General features: G+C 47.8%; 1 protein-coding gene across 1 annotated transcript in view; it reads left to right on the top strand.

The window, feature by feature from the left end:
* The first annotated feature begins 18,436 nt into the window (after window positions 1-18,436).
* The window catches only part of LAPTM4B (lysosomal protein transmembrane 4 beta), a 242,808-nt gene continuing 240,997 nt past the window's right edge, over window positions 18,437-20,247 (top strand). Inside the window, exon 1 of the mRNA XM_063924153.1 lies at window positions 18,437-18,764. Coding sequence (XP_063780223.1) covers window positions 18,666-18,764 — 99 coding nt within the window. The 5' untranslated portion in view covers window positions 18,437-18,665. The remainder of the gene's footprint in view (window positions 18,765-20,247) is intronic.

Here is a 20,247-nt window from a genome sequence, read left to right as displayed (position 1 = left end):
ATAGAAAGGGTCAACCAGGATCTGGAGACCGTTTGTCAATTATATGTGGCATTATCACAAAATTACTAGATCAGTTTGCTTCCATGGACGAAGTTCTTGCACAATAATCACTACCATGAGTCCTCCAACTCCATTCCCCAGGTCCTTCATCTAGTGGTCATTAATCTAGTATCCTACAAACTGCAGTTGCCATTTTATCTGAAGATTCCAAATTCTCTCCATATTTGTCTTCTTAAACCTCACATCATTAACCAATTCTTCAGAGTTCATCCAGTGTCTTCTATGGTCTTAACGGAACAAGGTGAAGAATATGGTGTTAAAGAGATTCTGGACTCTAGATTCTGGCACAATAAATTGCAGTATCTCATGGATTGGAAGGGATATGGCTCTAAAAAAAGATCACGGATCAAAGCTTACGATGTTCATGCACCCTCATTAGTGAATACATTTCATCTGAAGTGTCCGACTAAGCCCTATCCAAAGTGTCCATTACCACTTATACAGGTGGGGATACTGTCACAAACCAGGGTCTTAGTATTTAATTCCCTGTGTGGGGCTGTCATATTCAGATGGGTCTGCACTGTTCCTGCCCTGTCACAAGATTTCTGATTGTTACTGAGTTGGCTGCTCAAGCATTTTGTTTCCAAGTCAGATGAATGCACCTTCCAACCGGATCCTGCTGCTGTGCTCACATGACTCATGCTTCCAATGGCAGACAACACTGGTTAATGAGCAGCAGTTGTATTCAACCACCCGAGTCCCTAATATCCTCATCAGTCCAGCTTCAGGGTCCTGACTCGGATCTGAAACCCCAGACTGTGACAATAAGTAACACAATAGGTGATCTGTACTGTGTGATGTATGGGAGAGAGTCTAAAAAATTATCCTCCCGTATTGTTTCTCATATAAATTGCAAGTGGTCAGGAAAAGGTTAAACATCTCATAATAAATATACATACATAATATAGCCAGTGGGAGACAGAACTGAGGTTTCTAAGCTCACATTCTCCCACCTAATGACAAAACACCTGTCTGTTTTTGGTGGTAGCTGCTCTCTGGTCCAGTGTGGTGATTGAGCGCTCAGATTCACACACACAGAGCAGACTTAGTAGGAGAAGTTGCTGTATGTTGAGTATGAATTGGCAAGGATCCTGGACCCTTTAGCTGCAGGGTCCAAATAGGGGGGACATTTACTAAGCAATGATAAGAGCTTAGAAGTGAGCCAGTGGAGAAGTTGCCCATGGCAACCAATCAGCACTGAAGTAACATGTATAATTTGCATACTATAAAATGATACAGAGCTGCTGATTGGTTGATGGGGCAATTTCTCCACTGGCTCACTTCTCCGCTCTTATCACTGCTTAGTAAATGTCCCCGTGAAGAAAGACAGATATCAAATATCTCAGGTGTACCCCAAAAGGTAAATCTGCCTTAACACGTTTTCACTGCATATACCAGCTTCATCAGAGGCAAGTGTGAACCTGCAGACACACTCCTTGTGACCAGTGCTTAAAGTGGTCCTAGAGAGGTGGCCATGAAATAAAGGTATTGTGCGCGCCGTAGGCGCGCGCAGCAAAAAGGGTGTGTGGTCTCAAAAAGAAAGGGGCGTGGTCACACAATAGTAATAATGCCCACAGTAGTAGTACCCAAGTGGAAATTTTGAAGTGGGGGTATGGAAAAGTGAAGGGTGCAATTATGTGCGCGCCGAAGGCGCGTGCACTCCTGACACGGGGGCGTGGCCACGCAAAAGGGGGCGTGCCCTTCAGTGTAGTTTACCACACCATATACCCCTTATACACATTATGCACCACAATAGTAGGACCCCTTTCACATTATAGCTCACAGTATGAGCCGAAATTCACATTTATACCACACAGTATGAACCACATTCATATTACACTACACAGTATGAGCCAAATTCACATTACACCACACAGTATGAGCCAAATTCACATTACACCACACGGTATGAGCCGAAATTCACATTATACCACACAGTATGAGCCGAAATTCACATTACACCACACAGTATGAGCCGAAATTCACATTATAGCACACGGTATGAGCCGAAATTCACATTATAGCACACAGAATGAGCCAAAATTCACATTATAGCACAGAGAATGAGCCGAAATTCACATTATAGAGTGACAGAGTGACAGGGAGAGTGACAGCAGGGACATGGAAAGTGACAGCAGGGATATGGAAAGTGACAGCAGGGGAATACAGTAGGGACTAGGGAGAGAGAAAGGCAGCAGGTTAGATTACCTGTTTAGCAGCGGCGGTGGTCTGCGGTGCTGTGGATGAGTAGGCTGTGGTAGGCGTGACGTGGAGGCTGTGGGCCTCGGAGATAGTGCGGAGGAGGAGGCTGTGGGTGCGCAGAGGTCCGAGGGCGGGGCGGCAGAAGAGGCTGAGGGCGGCTGCAGTGGATCTGGAACCAGGCTGGCTTTATTATCCCTGCCGCCGCATCGAGCTCCTGTGACCACGGCGCTAATATTTCAAAACTGCTGCGGACCGGCAGCCAATCAGCGACAGATTTGAACTAGTAGTGCCGCGGTCACAGAAGCTCGATGCAGCGGCAGGGATAATAAAGCCGGCCTGGTCCCAGATCCGCTGCAGCTGGGAGTCTGGAACCTGGGCTTCCAGTGCGGCGGCGATGGTAGGGGCGGAGCGACGGAGGGCGGACCGGGAACGCAGCTTCTTTGTCGGCCCATACAGTAATGCCCCCAGCAGTAGCATCCCTTATACAATGCCCACAGTAGTAGTGCCCCTTATGCAATGCCCCCAACAGTAGTGCCCCTTATGAAGTGCCCCCTTTACAATGCCCTCATTAGCTGTGCACCCCATCAGTAATGCCCTTAATGGTAATGCCCCTGTGTAGTATTGCCCCTAGTCGTTTAGCCCCTGTAGTTTAGCCCCCAGTAGTCATGCCCATACTGGTAATGCCCCTGCAGTTATGACCCCAGCAATTTACTCCCCCCCCTCTAGTTTAGCCTCTGAGTGGTAATGCCCCCAGTAGTTTTGCCCTCATGTAGTTTGCCCCATGTAGTTTAGCCCCCAGTGGTAATGCCCCCTGCAGTTGTGCCCCCAGTTGTTTAGCCCCTGTAGTTTAGCCCCCATGTAGTTTGCCAAAGTTAGTAATGTCCCCAGTAGTTTGCCCCCTTGTAGTTATACCCCCAGTAGTTTAGCTCCGGTAATTATGCCCCCTTGTAGTTTAGCTGCCAGTAGTTTGCCCCTTTGTAGCTTGCCCCCTTGTAGTAATGCCCCCAGTAGTTTGCCCCTTGTAGTTTGCCCCAGCAGTAAAGCCCCCCAGTAGTTTGCCCCCAGTACTAGAGCCCCCCAGTAGTTTGCCCCTCTGTAGTTTGCCCCAGTAGTAAAGGCCCCCAGTAGTTTGCCCCCAGTACTAGAGCCCCCCAGTAGTTTGCCCCTCTGTAGTTTGCCCCAGTAGTTTGCCCCCAGTACTAGAGCCCCCCAGTAGTTTGCCCCTTGTAGTTTGCCCCAGCAGTAAAGCCCCCCAGTAGTTTGCCCCCAGTACTAGAGCCCCCCAGTAGTTTGCCCCTCTGTAGTTTGCCCCAGTAGTAAAGGCCCCCAGTAGTTTGCCCCCAGTACTAGAGCCCCCCAGTAGTTTGCCCCTCTGTAGTTTGCCCCAGTAGTAAAGGCCCCCAGTAGTTTGCCCCCAGTACTAGAGCCCCCCAGTAGTTTGCCCCTCTGTAGTTTGCCCCAGTAGTTTGCCCCCAGTACTAGAGCCCCCCAGTAGTTTGCCCCTTGTAGTTTGCCCCAGCAGTAAAGCCCCCCAGTAGTTTGCCCCCAGTACTAGAGCCCCCCAGTAGTTTGCCCCTCTGTAGTTTGCCCCAGTAGTAAAGGCCCCCAGTAGTTTGCCCCCAGTACTAGAGCCCCCCAGTAGTTTGCCCCTCTGTAGTTTGCCCCAGTAGTAAAGGCCCCCAGTAGAAACGCCTGTGGTACACATATAGGAGGGAGGGAGGGAGAGGGAGAGAGGGAGGGGGGGAAGAACTATACTTACCTAGCCCCGCTCCCGCCGCAGTCCTCTCTCGCCGCCCGCTCCTCTGCACTATGAGAGAGACGTCATGACGTCTCTCCCATAGCGCGCACTGACAGAGCCGGAAGCCGGAGCTCAGTACTGAGCTCCTGCCTACGGCTGCCGCTGCGGAGAGGGAGACGGGCGCCCGCTGGTAACGCGATCTCAGCGGGCGCCCGGCATCTCCCTGCAGCGCCGCCCGGGACATCGGGTTAGGTGAGCCGGGGGAGGCGGAACTGCGTTCCGTCTCCTGGTGGAACTGACGGAACGCAGTTCCGGCCCGTTCCGGCTCACTTTAACCCCTGCTTGTGACTGATTACATTGCGATGTATGCTTTTATGATTTTATTCACTAATGTCATTGTTATATGCTCATTTATATGTTTATTGGTTGAGATATATTTAATAGCTGCTGATAATTTACACTATGGTCAATTGATGCATGGTTTTGCCCAACTGCTAACAAAATTCCTGCTGTGATCAACTCAGAATTACCCCCTCTGAGTCATTATTTAGACTCTATTCATTGTATGTTTTCCCCCTAAACACCTGGATTGTGCTCTGTGCAGCACCAAGGGTTTACCCCTTTCCATCTCTTTTATAAAAAGCTTAACCCACCCTTTGTGTTTCACTCAATGTGTTTCGTCCAAATATTCCCTTTAAACTAGAAGCTAGGTATGGCCAGAGGAAGGAAGGCACCAAATTGATTTGACGGCACCAAACAGAGGAAGGGCGGCACCAAAGACGACACACGGGATTTCAGTGCGGCACAGACGAACTGTGTGAACACATACATTAATATGTATATGTTCAATATGAAATCCCGCCGTCCTGTCATCTGGCCCGACCGCAGCATGTTGCGCTCGGAGCCGGTGGTGGCGGGACTGCCACACATGTGTGGGTGCCTGCATAGGCGCCCATGTACAGTCTCCTTGTGGCCAAGCGGGTCCTGCTGAACGGGACCCGATTGGCTGCTATATGTGGCCCAGCACTAATGCGTAGAGGCAGAGGGTGACAACGGTAGGCAAGGGGAGGCAGATGGTGACAGCAGAATACAGGGGGAGGCAGAGGGTGTCAGGCAAGGGCGTAGCTACCATAAGTGCAGGTAGTGCATCTGCTATGGGGCCCAGAGCTGGTGGGGCCACCTTTCCTGTCAAAGTTACAAGTGTTATATACAGTTTTTGCCATTGGGTGGTACGTAGGGGTCCTTTTAATTTTTTTCCTTGGGGCCTGCAATATATCTAGGTTTGCCCCTGGACCTGCTTATTGTAGTGTGGTATAAAATGAACTGGAGGGCATTTTAATGTTATATAATATGAACGGGGGAACTGTAATGTGGCACAATATGAACGGGGAGCACTATATATCATAATGTGAATTGAGGATACTGTGCAGCATAATGTGTACTGGCAGCTCTGAAATGTGGCATAGGGTGAACTATGGGGTGATATAGGGTGATTCGTAAAAAAAGAAACTAGGGCACTACTATGGGGCATAACATTAAATAAGGCTCTACTATGGTTCAGAAAATTAACTAGGGCACTATTATAGGGCATAAAATTAACATCTGCTGCAGAGAAGTGTCTCTTAAAATGTTGCTATGGGGCCCACAAAGTTCTGGCTACGCCCCTGGTGACAGTGGGTGACAGGGGTACAAGTAGGGATAGCCATCGACCGTCGATGATTCAAAATCATCGATGGTCTGGTGCCGATGTTGCATACTTTTACCATTGATGGGGGAGAACCAGATGGTTTCCTTCCATCGATGGCTAGGGTTAATCGAATATTTTTTTATTTATTTTTTACAAGATGCCGGGACACGGAGCATAGCTCTGCCCCCGACACCTGCAAAGCCCCGCCCCCAGGCTGTGATTGGCCCACGGGTCATTCACAGAAATAAGAGGAATAGCCATCGATGAAAGTAACCATCGATGATCTCCCATAGCATAGTAAGCGACCATCAATGGCCACTCTCAGATTCTCCATCAATGGCAACCATCGATAGTGAACACACTGATGGCCATTCCTAGGTACAAGCACAATGTCGCGTGTGGGGTGGAGAAAGGGGGCAAGTACCTTGTTGGCGGCAGGAACACAGAGGCCTCTGTCCATGACAGGGGCCCACCGCCCCTTGTGCTTTCCTCAGTTTGGCACCCAGGCAAACATTGACAGTGCCAGTCACACCAGTTGTGGACTGCCTTTAAGTCACAGAGAGCAGTGAATAAAAAAAACTGTGCAGTTGTCTGTTAATTAGAGGCAGTATGTGGCTGTGATCATCAGCGCTAATAAGTGGCAGGAATCCTCCATTAGTCCAGCACACACAAGATCACACACACAAGATCAGCCCTGCCTAAGGTAAGGGACATGTCCTTCAGGCAGTGGTCACCCTGCTCTCTGCACTGGGCCATTCATCCGACATTGCTCAAAATGGTCTGTGGGGGGGCAAATGGATAACTCATTGCTGGCCTGCGCATCAGTGAGCCCCTTAGCACTCAGGGGTCCGGGGCATTGCACCTGCTGCACCAATGGTATTTCTGCTCTGATTTTTGTTGCCCTCATTACCATCATTACATGCCTTATAATGACATGTAAACATCGTTTCTGAACCATTCGATGGCACAGTCGGAAGAGAGAGCTGGTGTGCCCAGGAGCACTGCCACTGAGTCATTGCTTCTCCAGGGAGAACACAGACCAGTAAGATGCAAGCATTGATGGCAGCCATCACAATCCTGAAATCTAATGCAAAGACCATCATCATCGGACTGAAAACATTAACTCATACCTCCCAACTGTCCCGATTTCCACGGGACAGTCCCGTTTTTTGGGGACTGTCCCGCTGTCCCACCCACGGGCCGCAGTGTCCTGCAATTGGGGGGGGGGGGGGCAGTTGGGAAGCTCCTGCACTTGCTGCTCTGCTAGCGTCTATTCAGCGGAGACAGGAGGAGACGGGGCATGCCAGCAGCTCACGGAGCGCTGGGCATGCCCCCTCAGTGACGAAAATGGGGGCGTGTCTCACAAGCGCAGATCCTCCGTGAAGCCACGCCCCCTTTCCATAGACCACGTCCCCTTTTCAGGAGCAGTGTGTCCCTCTTTAGTACAGATAAAAGTTGGGAGGTATGTTAACTACTGCAAATTGTCAGTAACTGATGGCCATCCCTACTACAAGCTGAAACAAGCAGGGCCCTCAATTTTTTTCTCAGTTTGTTTTCATTTCTAATGACTGTTTACCTTTTAGAATTATCCACCGCTATATAAAGTGTTCACACTTTATAAATATAGACAATAATTAGTGATGAGCGGGTTCGGTTCCTCGGAATCCGAACCCCCCCGAACTTCAGCCTTTTTACACGGGTCCGAGGCAGACTCGGATCTTCCCGCCTTGCTCGGTTAACCCGAGCGCGCCCGAACGTCGTCATCCCGCTGTCGGATTCTCGCGAGGCTCGGATTCTATCGCGAGACTCGGATTCTATATAAGGAGCCGCGCGTCGCCGCCATTTTCACACGTGCATTGAGATTGATAGGGAGAGGACGTGGCTGGCGTCCTCTCCGTTTAGAATAGAAATAGATAGAGAGTGGGAGTGAGACACTTGATTTACTGGAGCTTAGGAGTACTCAGAGAGTGCAGAGTTTACTAGTGACTGACCAGTGACCACCAGTGCAGTTTTATTATTATTTAATATAATCCGTTCTCTGCCTGAAAAAAAATGATACACAGTGACACAGTATACCATATCTGTGCTCAGCCTCAGTGTGCTGCATCATCTATGTATATCTGACTGTGCTGAGTGCTCACTGCTCACACAGCTTAATTGTGGGGGAGACTGGGGAGCAGTTATAGCAGGAGTACATTAACAGTGCACACTTTTGCTGCCAGAGTGCCACTGCCAGTGTGACTGACCAGTGACCACTGACCACCAGTATATTGTGATTGTCTGCCTGAAAAAGTTAAACACTCGTCATGTGGTGTTTTTATTCTATAAACGCATTCTGCTGACAGTGTCCAGCAGGTCCGTCATTATATAATATATACCTGTCCTGCAGTAGTGATATATATATATTTTTTATATCATTATCATCCAGTCTATATTAGCAGCAGACGCAGTACGGTAGTCCACGGCTGTAGCTACCTCTGTGTCGGCAGTCGCTCGTCCATCCATAATTGTATACCACCTACCTGTGGTGTTTTTTTCTTCTTCTATCTTCTTGATACTAGTAGCTTACTTTAGGAGTCTGCAGTGCTGACAGTGTCCAGCAGGTCCGTCATTATATAATATATACCTGTCCGGCTGCAGTAGTGATATATATATATTTTTTATATCATTATCATCCAGTCTATATTAGCAGCAGACGCAGTACGGTAGTCCACGGCTGTAGCTACCTCTGTGTCGGCAGTCGCTCGTCCATCCATAATTGTATACCACCTACCTGTGGTGTTTTGTTTTTTTCTATCTTCTTGATACTAGTAGCTTACTTTAGGAGTCTGCAGTGCTGACAGTGTCCAGCAGGTCCGTCATTATATAATATATACCTGTCCGGCTGCAGTAGTGATATATATATATTTTTTATATCATTATCATCCAGTCTATATTAGCAGCAGACGCAGTACGGTAGTCCACGGCTGTAGCTACCTCTGTGTCGGCAGTCGCTCGTCCATCCATAATTGTATACCACCTACCTGTTGTGTTTTTTTTTCTATCTTCTTGATACTAGTAGCTTACTTTAGGAGTCTGCAGTGCTGACAGTGTCCAGCAGGTCCGTCATTATATAATATATACCTGTCCGGCTGCAGTAGTGATATATATATATTTTTTATATCATTATCATCCAGTCTATATTAGCAGCAGACGCAGTACGGTAGTCCACGGCTGTAGCTACCTCTGTGTCGGCAGTCGCTCGTCCATCCATAATTGTATACCACCTACCTGGGGTGTTTTTTTTTTTCCTATCTTCTTGATACTAGTAGCTTACTTTAGGAGTCTGCAGGTCCGTCATTATATAATATATACCTGTCCGGCTGCAGTAGTGATATATATATATTTTTTATATCATTATCATCCAGTCTATATTAGCAGCAGACGCAGTACGGTAGTCCACGGCTGTAGCTACCTCTGTGTCGGCAGTCGCTCGTCCATCCATAATTGTATACCACCTACCTGTGGTGTTTTTTTTTTTCTATCTTCTTGATACTAGTAGCTTACTTTAGGAGTCTGCAGTGCTGACAGTGTCCAGCAGGTCCGTCATTATATAATATATACCTGTCCGGCTGCAGTAGTGATATATATATATATATATTTTATATCATTATCATCCAGTCTATATTAGCAGCAGACGCAGTACGGTAGTCCACGGCTGTAGCTACCTCTGTGTCGGCAGTCGCTCGTCCATCCATAATTGTATACCACATACCTGTGGTGTTTTTTTTTTCTTCTATCTTCTTGATACTAGTAGCTTACTTTAGGAGTCTGCAGTGCTGACAGTGTCCAGCAGGTCCGTCATTATATAATATATACCTGTCCGGCTGCAGTAGTGATATATATATATATTTTTTATATCATTATCATCCAGTCTATATTAGCAGCAGACGCAGTACGGTAGTCCACGGCTGTAGCTACCTCTGTGTCGGCAGTCGCTCGTCCATCCATAATTGTATACCACCTACCTGTGGTGTTTTTTTTCTTTCTATCTTCTTGATACTAGTAGCTTACTTTAGGAGTCTGCAGTGCTGACAGTGTCCAGCAGGTCCGTCATTATATAATATATACCTGTCCGGCTGCAGTAGTGATATATATATATATTTTATATCATTATCATCCAGTCTATATTAGCAGCAGACGCAGTACGGTAGTCCACGGCTGTAGCTACCTCTGTGTCGGCAGTCGCTCGTCCATCCATAAGTATACTAGTATCCATCCATCTCCATTGTTTACCTGAGGTGCCTTTTAGTTGTGCCTATTAAAATATGGAGAACAAAAATGTTGAGGTTCCAAAAATAGGGAAAGATCAAGATCGACTTCCACCTCGTGCTGAAGCTGCTGCCACTAGTCATGGCCGAGACGATGAAATGCCATCAACGTCGTCTGCCAAGGCCGATGCCCAATGTCATAGTACAGAGCATGTAAAATCCAAAACACCAAATATCAGTAAAAAAAGGACTCAAAAATCTAAAATAAAATTGTCGGAGGAGAAGCGTAAACTTGCCAATATGCCATTTACCACACGGAGTGGCAAGGAACGGCTGAGGCCCTGGCCTATGTTCATGGCTAGTGGTTCAGCTTCACATGAGGATGGAAGCACTCAGCCTCTCGCTAGAAAAATGAAAAGACTCAAGCTGGCAAAAGCACAGCAAAGAACTGTGCGTTCTTCGAAATCACAAATCCACAAGGAGAGTCCAATTGTGTCGTTTGCGATGCCTGACCTTCCCAACACTGGACGTGAAGAGCATGCGCCTTCCACCATTTGCACGCCCCCTGCAAGTGCTGGAAGGAGCACCCGCAGTCCAGTTCCTGATAGTCAGATTGAAGATGTCAGTGTTGAAGTACACCAGGATGAGGAGGATATGGGTGTTGCTGGCGCTGGGGAGGAAATTGACTAGGAGGATTCTGATGGTGAGGTGGTTTGTTTAAGTCAGGCACCCGGGGAGACACCTGTTGTCCGTGGGAGGAATAGGGCCATTGATATGCCTGGTGAAAATACCAAAAAAATCAGCTCTTCGGTGTGGAAGTATTTCAACAGAAATGCGGACAACATTTGTCAAGCCGTGTGTTGCCTTTGTCAAGCTGTAATAAGTAGGGGTAAGGACGTTAACCACCTCGGAACATCCTCCCTTATACGTCACCTGCAGCACATTCATCATAAGTCAGTGACAAGTTCAAAAACTTTGGGCGACAGCGGAAGCAGTCCACTGACCAGTAAATCCCTTCCTCTTGTAACCAAGCTCACGCAAACCACCCCACCAACTCCCTCAGTGTCAATTTCCTCCTTCCCCAGGAATGCCAATAGTCCTGCAGGCCATGTCACTGGCAATTCTGACGAGTCCTCTCCTGCCTGGGATTCCTCCGATGCATCCTTGCGTGTAACGCCTACTGCTGCTGGCGCTGCTGTTGTTGCTGCTGGGAGTCGATGGTCATCCCAGAGGGGAAGTCGTAAGACCACTTTTACTACTTCCACCAAGCAATTGACTGTCCAACAGTCCTTTGCGAGGAAGATGAAATATCACAGCAGTCATCCTGCTGCAAAGCGGATAACTGAGGCCTTGGCATCCTGGGCGGTGAGAAACGTGGTTCCGGTATCCATCATTACTGCAGAGCCAACTAGAGACTTGTTGGAGGTACTGTGTCCCCGGTACCAAATACCATCTAGGTTCCATTTCTCTAGGCAGGCGATACCGAAAATGTACACAGACCTCAGAAAAAGACTCACCAGTGTCCTAAAAAATGCAGTTGTACCCAATGTCCACTTAACCACGGACATGTGGACAAGTGGAGCAGGGCAGGCTCAAGACTATGTGACTGTGACAGCCCACTGGGTAGATGTATGGACTCCCGCCGCAAGAACAGCAGCGGCGGCACCAGTAGCAGCATCTCGCAAACGCCAACTCTTTCCTAGGCAGGCTACGCTTTGTATCACCGCTTTCCAGAATACGCACACAGCTGAAAACCTCTTACGGCAACTGAGGAAGATCATCGCGGAATGGCTTACCCCAATTGGACTCTCCTGTGGATTTGTGGCATCGGACAACGCCAGCAATATTGTGTGTGCATTAAATATGGGCAAATTCCAGCACGTCCCATGTTTTGCACATACCTTGAATTTGGTGGTGCAGAATTGTTTAAAAAACGAGAGGAGCGTGCAAGAGATGCTGTCGGTGGCCAGAAGAATTGCGGGACACTTTCGGCGTACAGGCACCACGTACAGAAGACTGGAGCACCACCAAAAACGCCTGAACCTGCCCTGCCATCATCTGAAGCAAGAAGTGGTAACCAGGTGGAATTCAACCCTCTATATGATTGAGGTTGGAGGAGCAGCAAAAGGCCATTCAAGCCTATACAACTGAGCACGATATAGGAGGTGGAATGCACCTGTCTCAAGCGCAGTGGAGAATGATTTCAACGTTGTGCAAGGTTCTGCAACCTTTTGAACTTGCCACACGTGAAGTCAGTTCAGATACTGCCAGCCTGAGTCAGGTCATTCCCCTCATCAAGCTTTTGCAGAAGAAGCTGGAGACATTGAAGGAGGAGCTAACACAGAGCGATTCCGCTAGGCATGTGGGACTTGTGGATGGAGCCCTTAATTCGCTCAACAAGGATTCACGGGTGGTCAATCTGTTGAAATCAGAGCACTACATTTTGGCCACCGTGCTCGATCCTAGATTTAAAACCTACCTTGGATCTCTCTTTCCGGCAGACACAAGTCTGCTGGGGTTCAAAGAACTGCTGGTGAGAAAATTGTCAAGTCAAGCGGAACGCGACCTGTCAACATCTCCTCCTTCACATTCTCCCGCAACTGGGGGTGCGAGGAAAAGGCTCAGAATTCCGAGCCCACCCGCTGGCGGTGATGCAGGGTAGTCTGGAGCGACTGCTGATGCTGACATCTGGTCCGGACTGAAGGACCTGACAACGATTACGGACATGTCGTCTACTGTCACTGCATATGATTCTCTCCCCATTGAAAGAATGGTGGAGGATTATATGAGTGACCGCATCCAAGTAGGCACGTCAGACAGTCCGTACTTATACTGGCAGGAAAAAGAGGCAATTTGGAGGCCCTTGCACAAACTGGCTTTATTCTACCTAAGTTGCCCTCCCACAAGTGTGTACTCCGAAAGAGTGTTTAGTGCCGCCGCTCACCTTGTCAGCAATCGGCGTACGAGGTTACATCCAGAAAATGTGGAGAAGATGATGTTCATTAAAATGAATTATAATCAATTCCTCCGTGGAGACATTCACCAGCAGCAATTGCCTCCACAAAGTACACAGGGAGCTGAGATGGTGGATTCCAGTGGGGACGAATTGATAATCTGTGAGGAGGGGGATGTACACGGTGATATATCGGAGGATGATGATGAGGTGGACATCTTGCCTCTGTAGAGCCAGTTTGTGCAAGGAGAGATTAATTGCTTCTTTTTTGGTGGGGGTCCAAACCAACCCGTCATTTCAGTCACAGTCGTGTGGCAGACCCTGTCACTGAAATGATGGGTTGGTTAAAGTGTGCATGTCCTGTTTATACAACATAAGGGTGGGTGGAAGGGCCCAAGGACAATTCCATCTTGCACCTCTTTTTTCTTTCATTTTTCTTTGCGTCATGTGCTGTTTGGGGAGTAGTTTTTGGAAGGGCCATCCTGCGTGACACTGCAGTGCCACTCCTAGATGGGCCAGGTGTTTGTGTCGGCCACTTGGGTCGCTTATCTTAGTCACACAGCTACCTCATTGCGCCTCTTTTTTTTCTTCTTTGCGTCATGTGCTGTTTGGGAGTAGTTTTTTGAAGGGCCATCCTGCGTGACACTGCAGTGCCACTCCTAGATGGGCCAGGTGTTTGTGTCGGCCACTAGGGTCGCTTAGCTTAGTCACACAGCTACCTCATTGCGCCTCTTTTTTTCTTTTCGTCATGTGCTGTTTGGGGAGTGTTTTTTGGAAGGGCCATCCTGCGTGACACTGCAGTGCCACTCCTAGATGGGCCAGGTGTTTGTGTCGGCCACTAGGGTCGCTTATCTTAGTCACACAGCTACCTCATTGCGCATCTTTTTTTTCTTCTTTGCGTCATGTGCTGTTTGGGGAGTAGTTTTTTGAAGGGCCATCCTGCGTGACACTGCAGTGCCACTCCTAGATGGGCCAGGTGTTTGTGTCGGCCACTTGGGTCGCTTATCTTAGTCACACAGCTACCTCATTGCGCCTCTTTTTTTTCTTCTTTGCGTCATGTGCTGTTTGGGAGTAGTTTTTTGAAGGGCCATCCTGCGTGACACTGCAGTGCCACTCCTAGATGGGCCAGGTGTTTGTGTCGGCCACTAGGGTCGCTTAGCTTAGTCACACAGCTACCTCATTGCGCCTCTTTTTTTCTTTGCGTCATGTGCTGTTTGGGGGGTGTTTTTTGGAAGGGCCATCCTGCGTGACACTGCAGTGCCACTCCTAGATGGGCCAGGTGTTTGTGTCGGCCACTAGGGTCGCTTAGCTTACTCACACAGCTACCTCATTGCGCCTCTTTTTTTTCTTCTTTGCGTCATGTGCTGTTTGGGGAGTAGTTTTTGGAAGGGCCATCCTGCGTGACACTGCAGTGCCACTCCTAGATGGGCCAGGTGTTTGTGTCGGCCACTTGGGTCGCTTATCTTAGTCACACAGCTACCTCATTGCGCCTCTTTTTTTCTTTGCGTCATGTGCTGTTTGGGGGGTGTTTTTTGGAAGGGCCATCCTGCGTGACACTGCAGTGCCACTCCTAGATGGGCCAGGTGTTTGTGTCGGCCACTTGGGTCGCTTAGCTTAGTCACACAGCTACCTCATTGCGCCTCTTTTTTTCTTTGCGTCATGTGCTGTTTGGGGGGGTGTTTTTTGGAAGGGCCATCCTGCGTGACACTGCAGTGCCACTCCTAGATGGGCCAGGTGTTTGTGTCGGCCACTAGGGTCGCTTATCTTAGTCACACAGCTACTCATTGCGCCTCTTTTTTTTCTTCTTTGCGTCATGTGCTGTTTGGGGAGTAGTTTTTTGAAGGGCCATCCTGCGTGACACTGCAGTGCCACTCCTAGATGGGCCAGGTGTTTGTGTCGGCCACTAGGGTCGCTTAGGTTAGTCACACAGCTACCTCATTGCGCCTCTTTTTTTCTTTGCATCATGTGCTGTTTGGGGGGTGTTTTTTGGAAGGGCCATCCTGCGTGACACTGCAGTGCCACTCCTAGATGGGCCAGGTGTTTGTGTCGGCCACTTGGGTCGCTGAGCTTAGTCATCCAGCGACCTCGGTGCAAATTTTAGGACTAAAAATAATATTGTGAGGTGTTCAGAATAGACTGAAAATGAGTGGAAATTATGGTTATTGAGGTTAATAATACTTTGGGATCAAAATGACCCCCAAATTCTATGATTTAAGCTGTTTTTTAGGGTTTTTTGAAAAAAACACCCGAATCCAAAACACACCCGAATCCGACAAAAAAAATTCGGTGAGGTTTTGCCAAAACGCGTTCGAACCCAAAACACAGCCGCGGAACCGAACCCAAAACCAAAACACAAAACCCGAAAAATTTCCGGTGCTCATCACTACCAATAATACTACTCACATGGAGAACTACTGAATCCTGCAAAGTAAAAACTGACCAAAGACTATCAGACGTAACGGACAATGGAACTAATGTGCCAGCATGCACTGCAAGACGAAAAGAGGTGTCCTCTTACATCTTTGCTCCGTGCGCTTTTTTCCAGTGAAAATGCGTCCTATTACATTACTGTGCGTATTCAGACGCACAGTAATGTAATAGGACGCACAAGCAGCTTCTGCTGATTAAAATGATATGTAGCACGCCCATATTCTGTATGTGGCTGCACAGGGCCGAAACTAGGATTTACGCCACGCGGGGCAAGGTAGTAACTTCCGAGCCCCCCTCCCCTCCTCCCCCCCCCAAAAAAACCCCTGTCAGACTTAAATAATCAGATTAATAGAATTTTTTTAAAAAGGGGAAACTACTGGACAATATTCCCTTATGTGCCTCAAATGCCCTATGTGTCACATGCCCCGCCAGTGTGTTCAACTACATGCTCCTCTGTGTGTCCCCATACAGTGCACTATATCATAACACTTCATCAATGCACTACATTCCCCTATACACTGCACTACATCACTGTACTACATCCCCTAAAGCCGGCATAGTAGAGATCCCAGGAACTGGAGCTAACACGCACAGCATCGGCGCCAGCTGTGGGAAGAGCCATTGCCCCGGGAGCTGTCTGCTGTCTCACTGGAGCAGCACAGTACTGCCGGTAGAAAACAAAACAAAAAACCCTGTTCCTCTGTAACTCCTTAGCGCCCCCTCAAATCCTGCACCCGGGGCGCATGCCCCTTTAGCCCCCTTCAGTTACGGCCCTGGGCTGCGACTGTATTTGCATACAAAATGTTATGCTACAGTGTTTTCATGGAAAACACTGTAACTTGGCATTTCAGATGCAGATAGAGACGCAATTTCATGGAAAAAAAATGCAAAAAAAGACGCTCGGTGCAACCGTATCCCGCTACGGCATGGCGCGACTTCAAGGCCTGTGTAGCATGACTGCAGCAAGGATGTAAGAGGACACATCTGTATAGAGGCGACCTACACTCCACAGAATGGAAGTGGCTGCACGGCAGTCAGGATAAGTGGACCTTTGAAAAAGCTGCAGGACCTGCAGCGAAACGCGTCAGGGACCAATCTTTTGGGGGCTATCACCTATTGGAAATTTGCTGCCACGTTATCCGGACCAGGACTGGACATTGTGCTTATCATTTGGACCTTCTGAACACTCCATCCAACTGAACCACCACCACTCCTTGGCAACTAAGGAGACACCGCGATGCAGTGAGGACCCACAATTAACATCTTGAAGGGACATCAATTCCTCCAGCGGTATAACTGTGGTAACTAAATATCATCCAGAGACTGCGCCGTCAGTCCAGAGTAGTTCATCCATTGCACTATCCAGTCCATATTAATTGGGAACGGACTACATTAACAGCAGGCAGCAATATTGTGATCCCTCAATTTTTTAGCCAATACTATTTAGTATTATATTATCCATTTTATATTTTATCGTGTTTATAGTGTGTTAATGATCAAAATTGATTAAATTATTTTATATCAGCACCCAATCCTTCTATTATATTTTTATGTTTATATACATCTATTAGCGCTGCTAATTGTTCTTTTCCTTTGTTGTGTTTAAATTGGGGGTGACTAACCCAATTCTTATAGCAGCAGCTGTTTGAGCAACAGCACCTTTAAGCGCCCGATCTATTTATCACACTTGATAGATTACTTTCCTTGCTAGGATAAGTGGAGAGGTTTGCTAAAATCAAATAAGATAGGCTGACCATACTATCCCTTTAAACCGGGACACTGATGAATTACACAGGTTCTGTGGCTGGCTGACTTCAAGCCTGCACTTCGCCTGGTTTTAATCAGCCACAGAACCTGTTTAATCCATGAGCGTCACGGTTTAAAGGGATGGTATGGTAAGCCTAAAATAATAATAATGTTGAGAATGATTATGGTTCATCATGTCCATACGGTCGTTACTGACCTGGGCGATTATCGTTCTGTGCATGTCCTGCATTAAAGTTGCTCACTGGTACGGTATATGGTCCTTTGGTCGACCTTGCTTAGGTCGACCACTATTGGCTGACATGCATTGGGTCGACACCTGGAAAAGGTCGACATGAGCATTAGGCCGATGTGGCAAATGTCGACACATGAAAAGGTCAACATGAGATTTTCACTTTTTTTAAAAACGTTTTCATACTTTACGATCCAAGTGGACCACGATTGGGAATAGTAACCTGTGTTGAGCGCAGCAGTAGTGGAGTGTGGTGCACTAATTGGGGTTCCTGGTCCCTTTCCGAACAAAACGTCACCAAAAAAACTTAAAAAACCCCCTCACGTCGACCTTTTTTCACGTCAACCGTTTCCATGCCGACCTGTCGAACATGTAGACATTTTCAGGGTGTCGACCTACTGCCTGTCAACCAATAGTGAACGACCTAATGAGTGTCGAACTTAATAGGGTCGATCCAACAAACCCAATTCCACTGGTACAATGGCCCTCATTCCGAGTTTTTCGCTCGCTAGCTGCTTTTAGCAGCCGTGCAAACGCTAAGCCGCCGCCCTCTGGGAGTGTATCTTAGCTTAGCAGAATAGCGAACGAAAGGATCGCAGCGCTGCTAGAAAGAAAGATTGTGCAGTTTCTGAGCAGCTCCAGACCTACTCCTACCTAGCGATCACTTCCGACTATTTAGTTCCTGTTTTGACGTCACGAACACGCCCTGCGTTCGGGCAGCCACGCCTTGCGTTTCCCCCGGCACGACTGCGTTTGTATCTGACACGTCTGCGTTTTTTCACACTCTCCCAGAAAACGGTCAGTTACCTCCCAGAAACGCCCACTTCATGTCAATCACTCTGCAGCCAGCAGTGCGACTGAAAAGCGTTGCTAGAACTTGTGTGAAACTACTTTGGATGTTGTGAAAGCACGTAGCGCATGCGCATTGCGCCGCATCCGCAGAAATGCAGATTTTTTGCCTCACCGCTGCACAGCGAACGATTGCAGCTAGCGAACAACTCGGAATGACCACCTATATTAAGACCATGCATGCATCACTATGGTGCAGCCTCCTCTCCACTAGAGGGTATCAGCACACAGCGTATGTGGGATGCCTGTGATCCTCAGCTAATCTGTTCTTACAGACTCAGTGGTAGTGTCAGTGCTGTATATAGGAAAAGCCTGCAGTTATGACTACTGATGCTGCGTGCCTATATTATCCTTCCCTGTGGTGCTGAAGCTCTGCTGACAATTTCCATGCACTGAAGGAAGCCGAATCCCAGCTCCTCAGCGAGAAAAGACAAATTATTGTGTCTGCGATACTGGAGAGCAGAATTCCTGGCAGAGAGTTCATTTAGCAGAGGGAAGACATGAAGATGCATTCACCATGGGCTCGATTTTATTCCAACAGCTGTTGCCTGTGTTGTCATGTCCGCACCGGAACAATTATCCTCGGCGTGTGGTACCTGGTAAGCCTCTCATTCTATCGCCCCATTCTGCATGGCCAACTGGATGCGTAATGTGGAGACGACAGCCATGTGATAAGATCAATTTTGCACCTAGCTTAATCGTTGCCTCATCTCCTAATCATCTATTCCATTATTGCACCAGTTCTCACACTGCTAATTTACTTCTGTAGAAGGTAATAAACTATGTGCAGTGTACGTTCATCAAAAAAGAATAACTCAGCAATAAGGCTTCGCGGCTAGTTTTATGATGCTGTGACTTCTGCTATATACAATATTTTGTCTATTTTAAAAGCTGTCGGTCCATTGACGTCTGGACATTTTAAAACGGATAATTCTGCTAGCAAAATGTGTACTAAAATGATATATTATGATCTTACTGGAGATATCAAAGATTATGGCATTTTAGTTTTTACTTGAATACGTATAATGTTCGTCTAAAAAAAAAAAAGTTTATTGTGTCTTCCCTAGTGTTGGTCTGTAATGTAATGTACTATGGTTGGTCTGTAATGTCAGCTATTTGGCAATCTTACATTCTACCGTACCCTAAATAATCTTTCACAAATACAGTATATATATATTATTTATTGCCTCATTGGTCTCATCAGCTTATTTCCCCTTACAGCGGAGTGCCGGCCTCCTTACATGGAAAGATCTGACATTAGTGTACGAGGATCTATCACTACCTCATCCACCTGTTCTCAAAATGATTGGTTTCCTCTTCCATTGATACTGTGCAGGAGATGTATCCAGCCTTAGAGAGTGATAAAGTGGAGACGTTGCCAACGGAACCAGTCAGCTTCAAACTGTCACTTATCTTACACAGTCTTTAAAATGACAGTTGGAAGCTGATTGGTTGATTTGGCCAACATTTCCACTTTATCAATTTCCAAGGCTTGATACATCTCCCCCTATATAACGGATTATGCATAATGCATAGAATGACTGCAGCACTTTTCAAAGGTTGTTTTATTTTAGAAATTAAATTTCCACTGCGGAAGTGTGTCTGCCTCTCTGTCTGTCTGTCTTACCATAGCTAACAATGGGGGTCATTCTGACCCGTTCGCTTGCTGCTGTTTTTCGCAGCCGACCGAACGGGTCTCTACTGCGCATGCGCCGGCGCCATAGTGCGCCGGCGCATGCCAGATGGCCATTGCAGGGCTGCGATCGCTTTTGCCTGATTGACAGGCAGAGGCGATTGCTGGGTGGGAGGGGGCGGAACAGCGGCGTTTGGCCGCCATTTCGTGGGAGCGGTCCGGCCATCGCAGGCCGGACCGAACGGGGGGCAGGGGAGCGAGGAGTAGCTCCTGGCCAGCACGCTAAAGCTGCGCTGGCTGGGAGCTACTCTTGAAGTGCAAAGGTATCGCCGCTGTGGGATGCCTTTGCACTTCTGCGGGGGGGAATAACATGCATGGCGGACTAGCCCTGTGCTGGGCGTCCCCCCGCATGTCAGGGAAAATGATCGTAGCTGTGCTAAATTTAGCAC

Source organism: Pseudophryne corroboree, chromosome 5 (assembly GCF_028390025.1).
Source record: "Pseudophryne corroboree isolate aPseCor3 chromosome 5, aPseCor3.hap2, whole genome shotgun sequence".
Lineage (NCBI taxonomy): Eukaryota > Metazoa > Chordata > Amphibia > Anura > Myobatrachidae > Pseudophryne > Pseudophryne corroboree.
The sequence above is the reverse complement of the archived record's forward strand: the minus strand, read 5'-3'. Positions and strand labels throughout refer to the sequence as shown.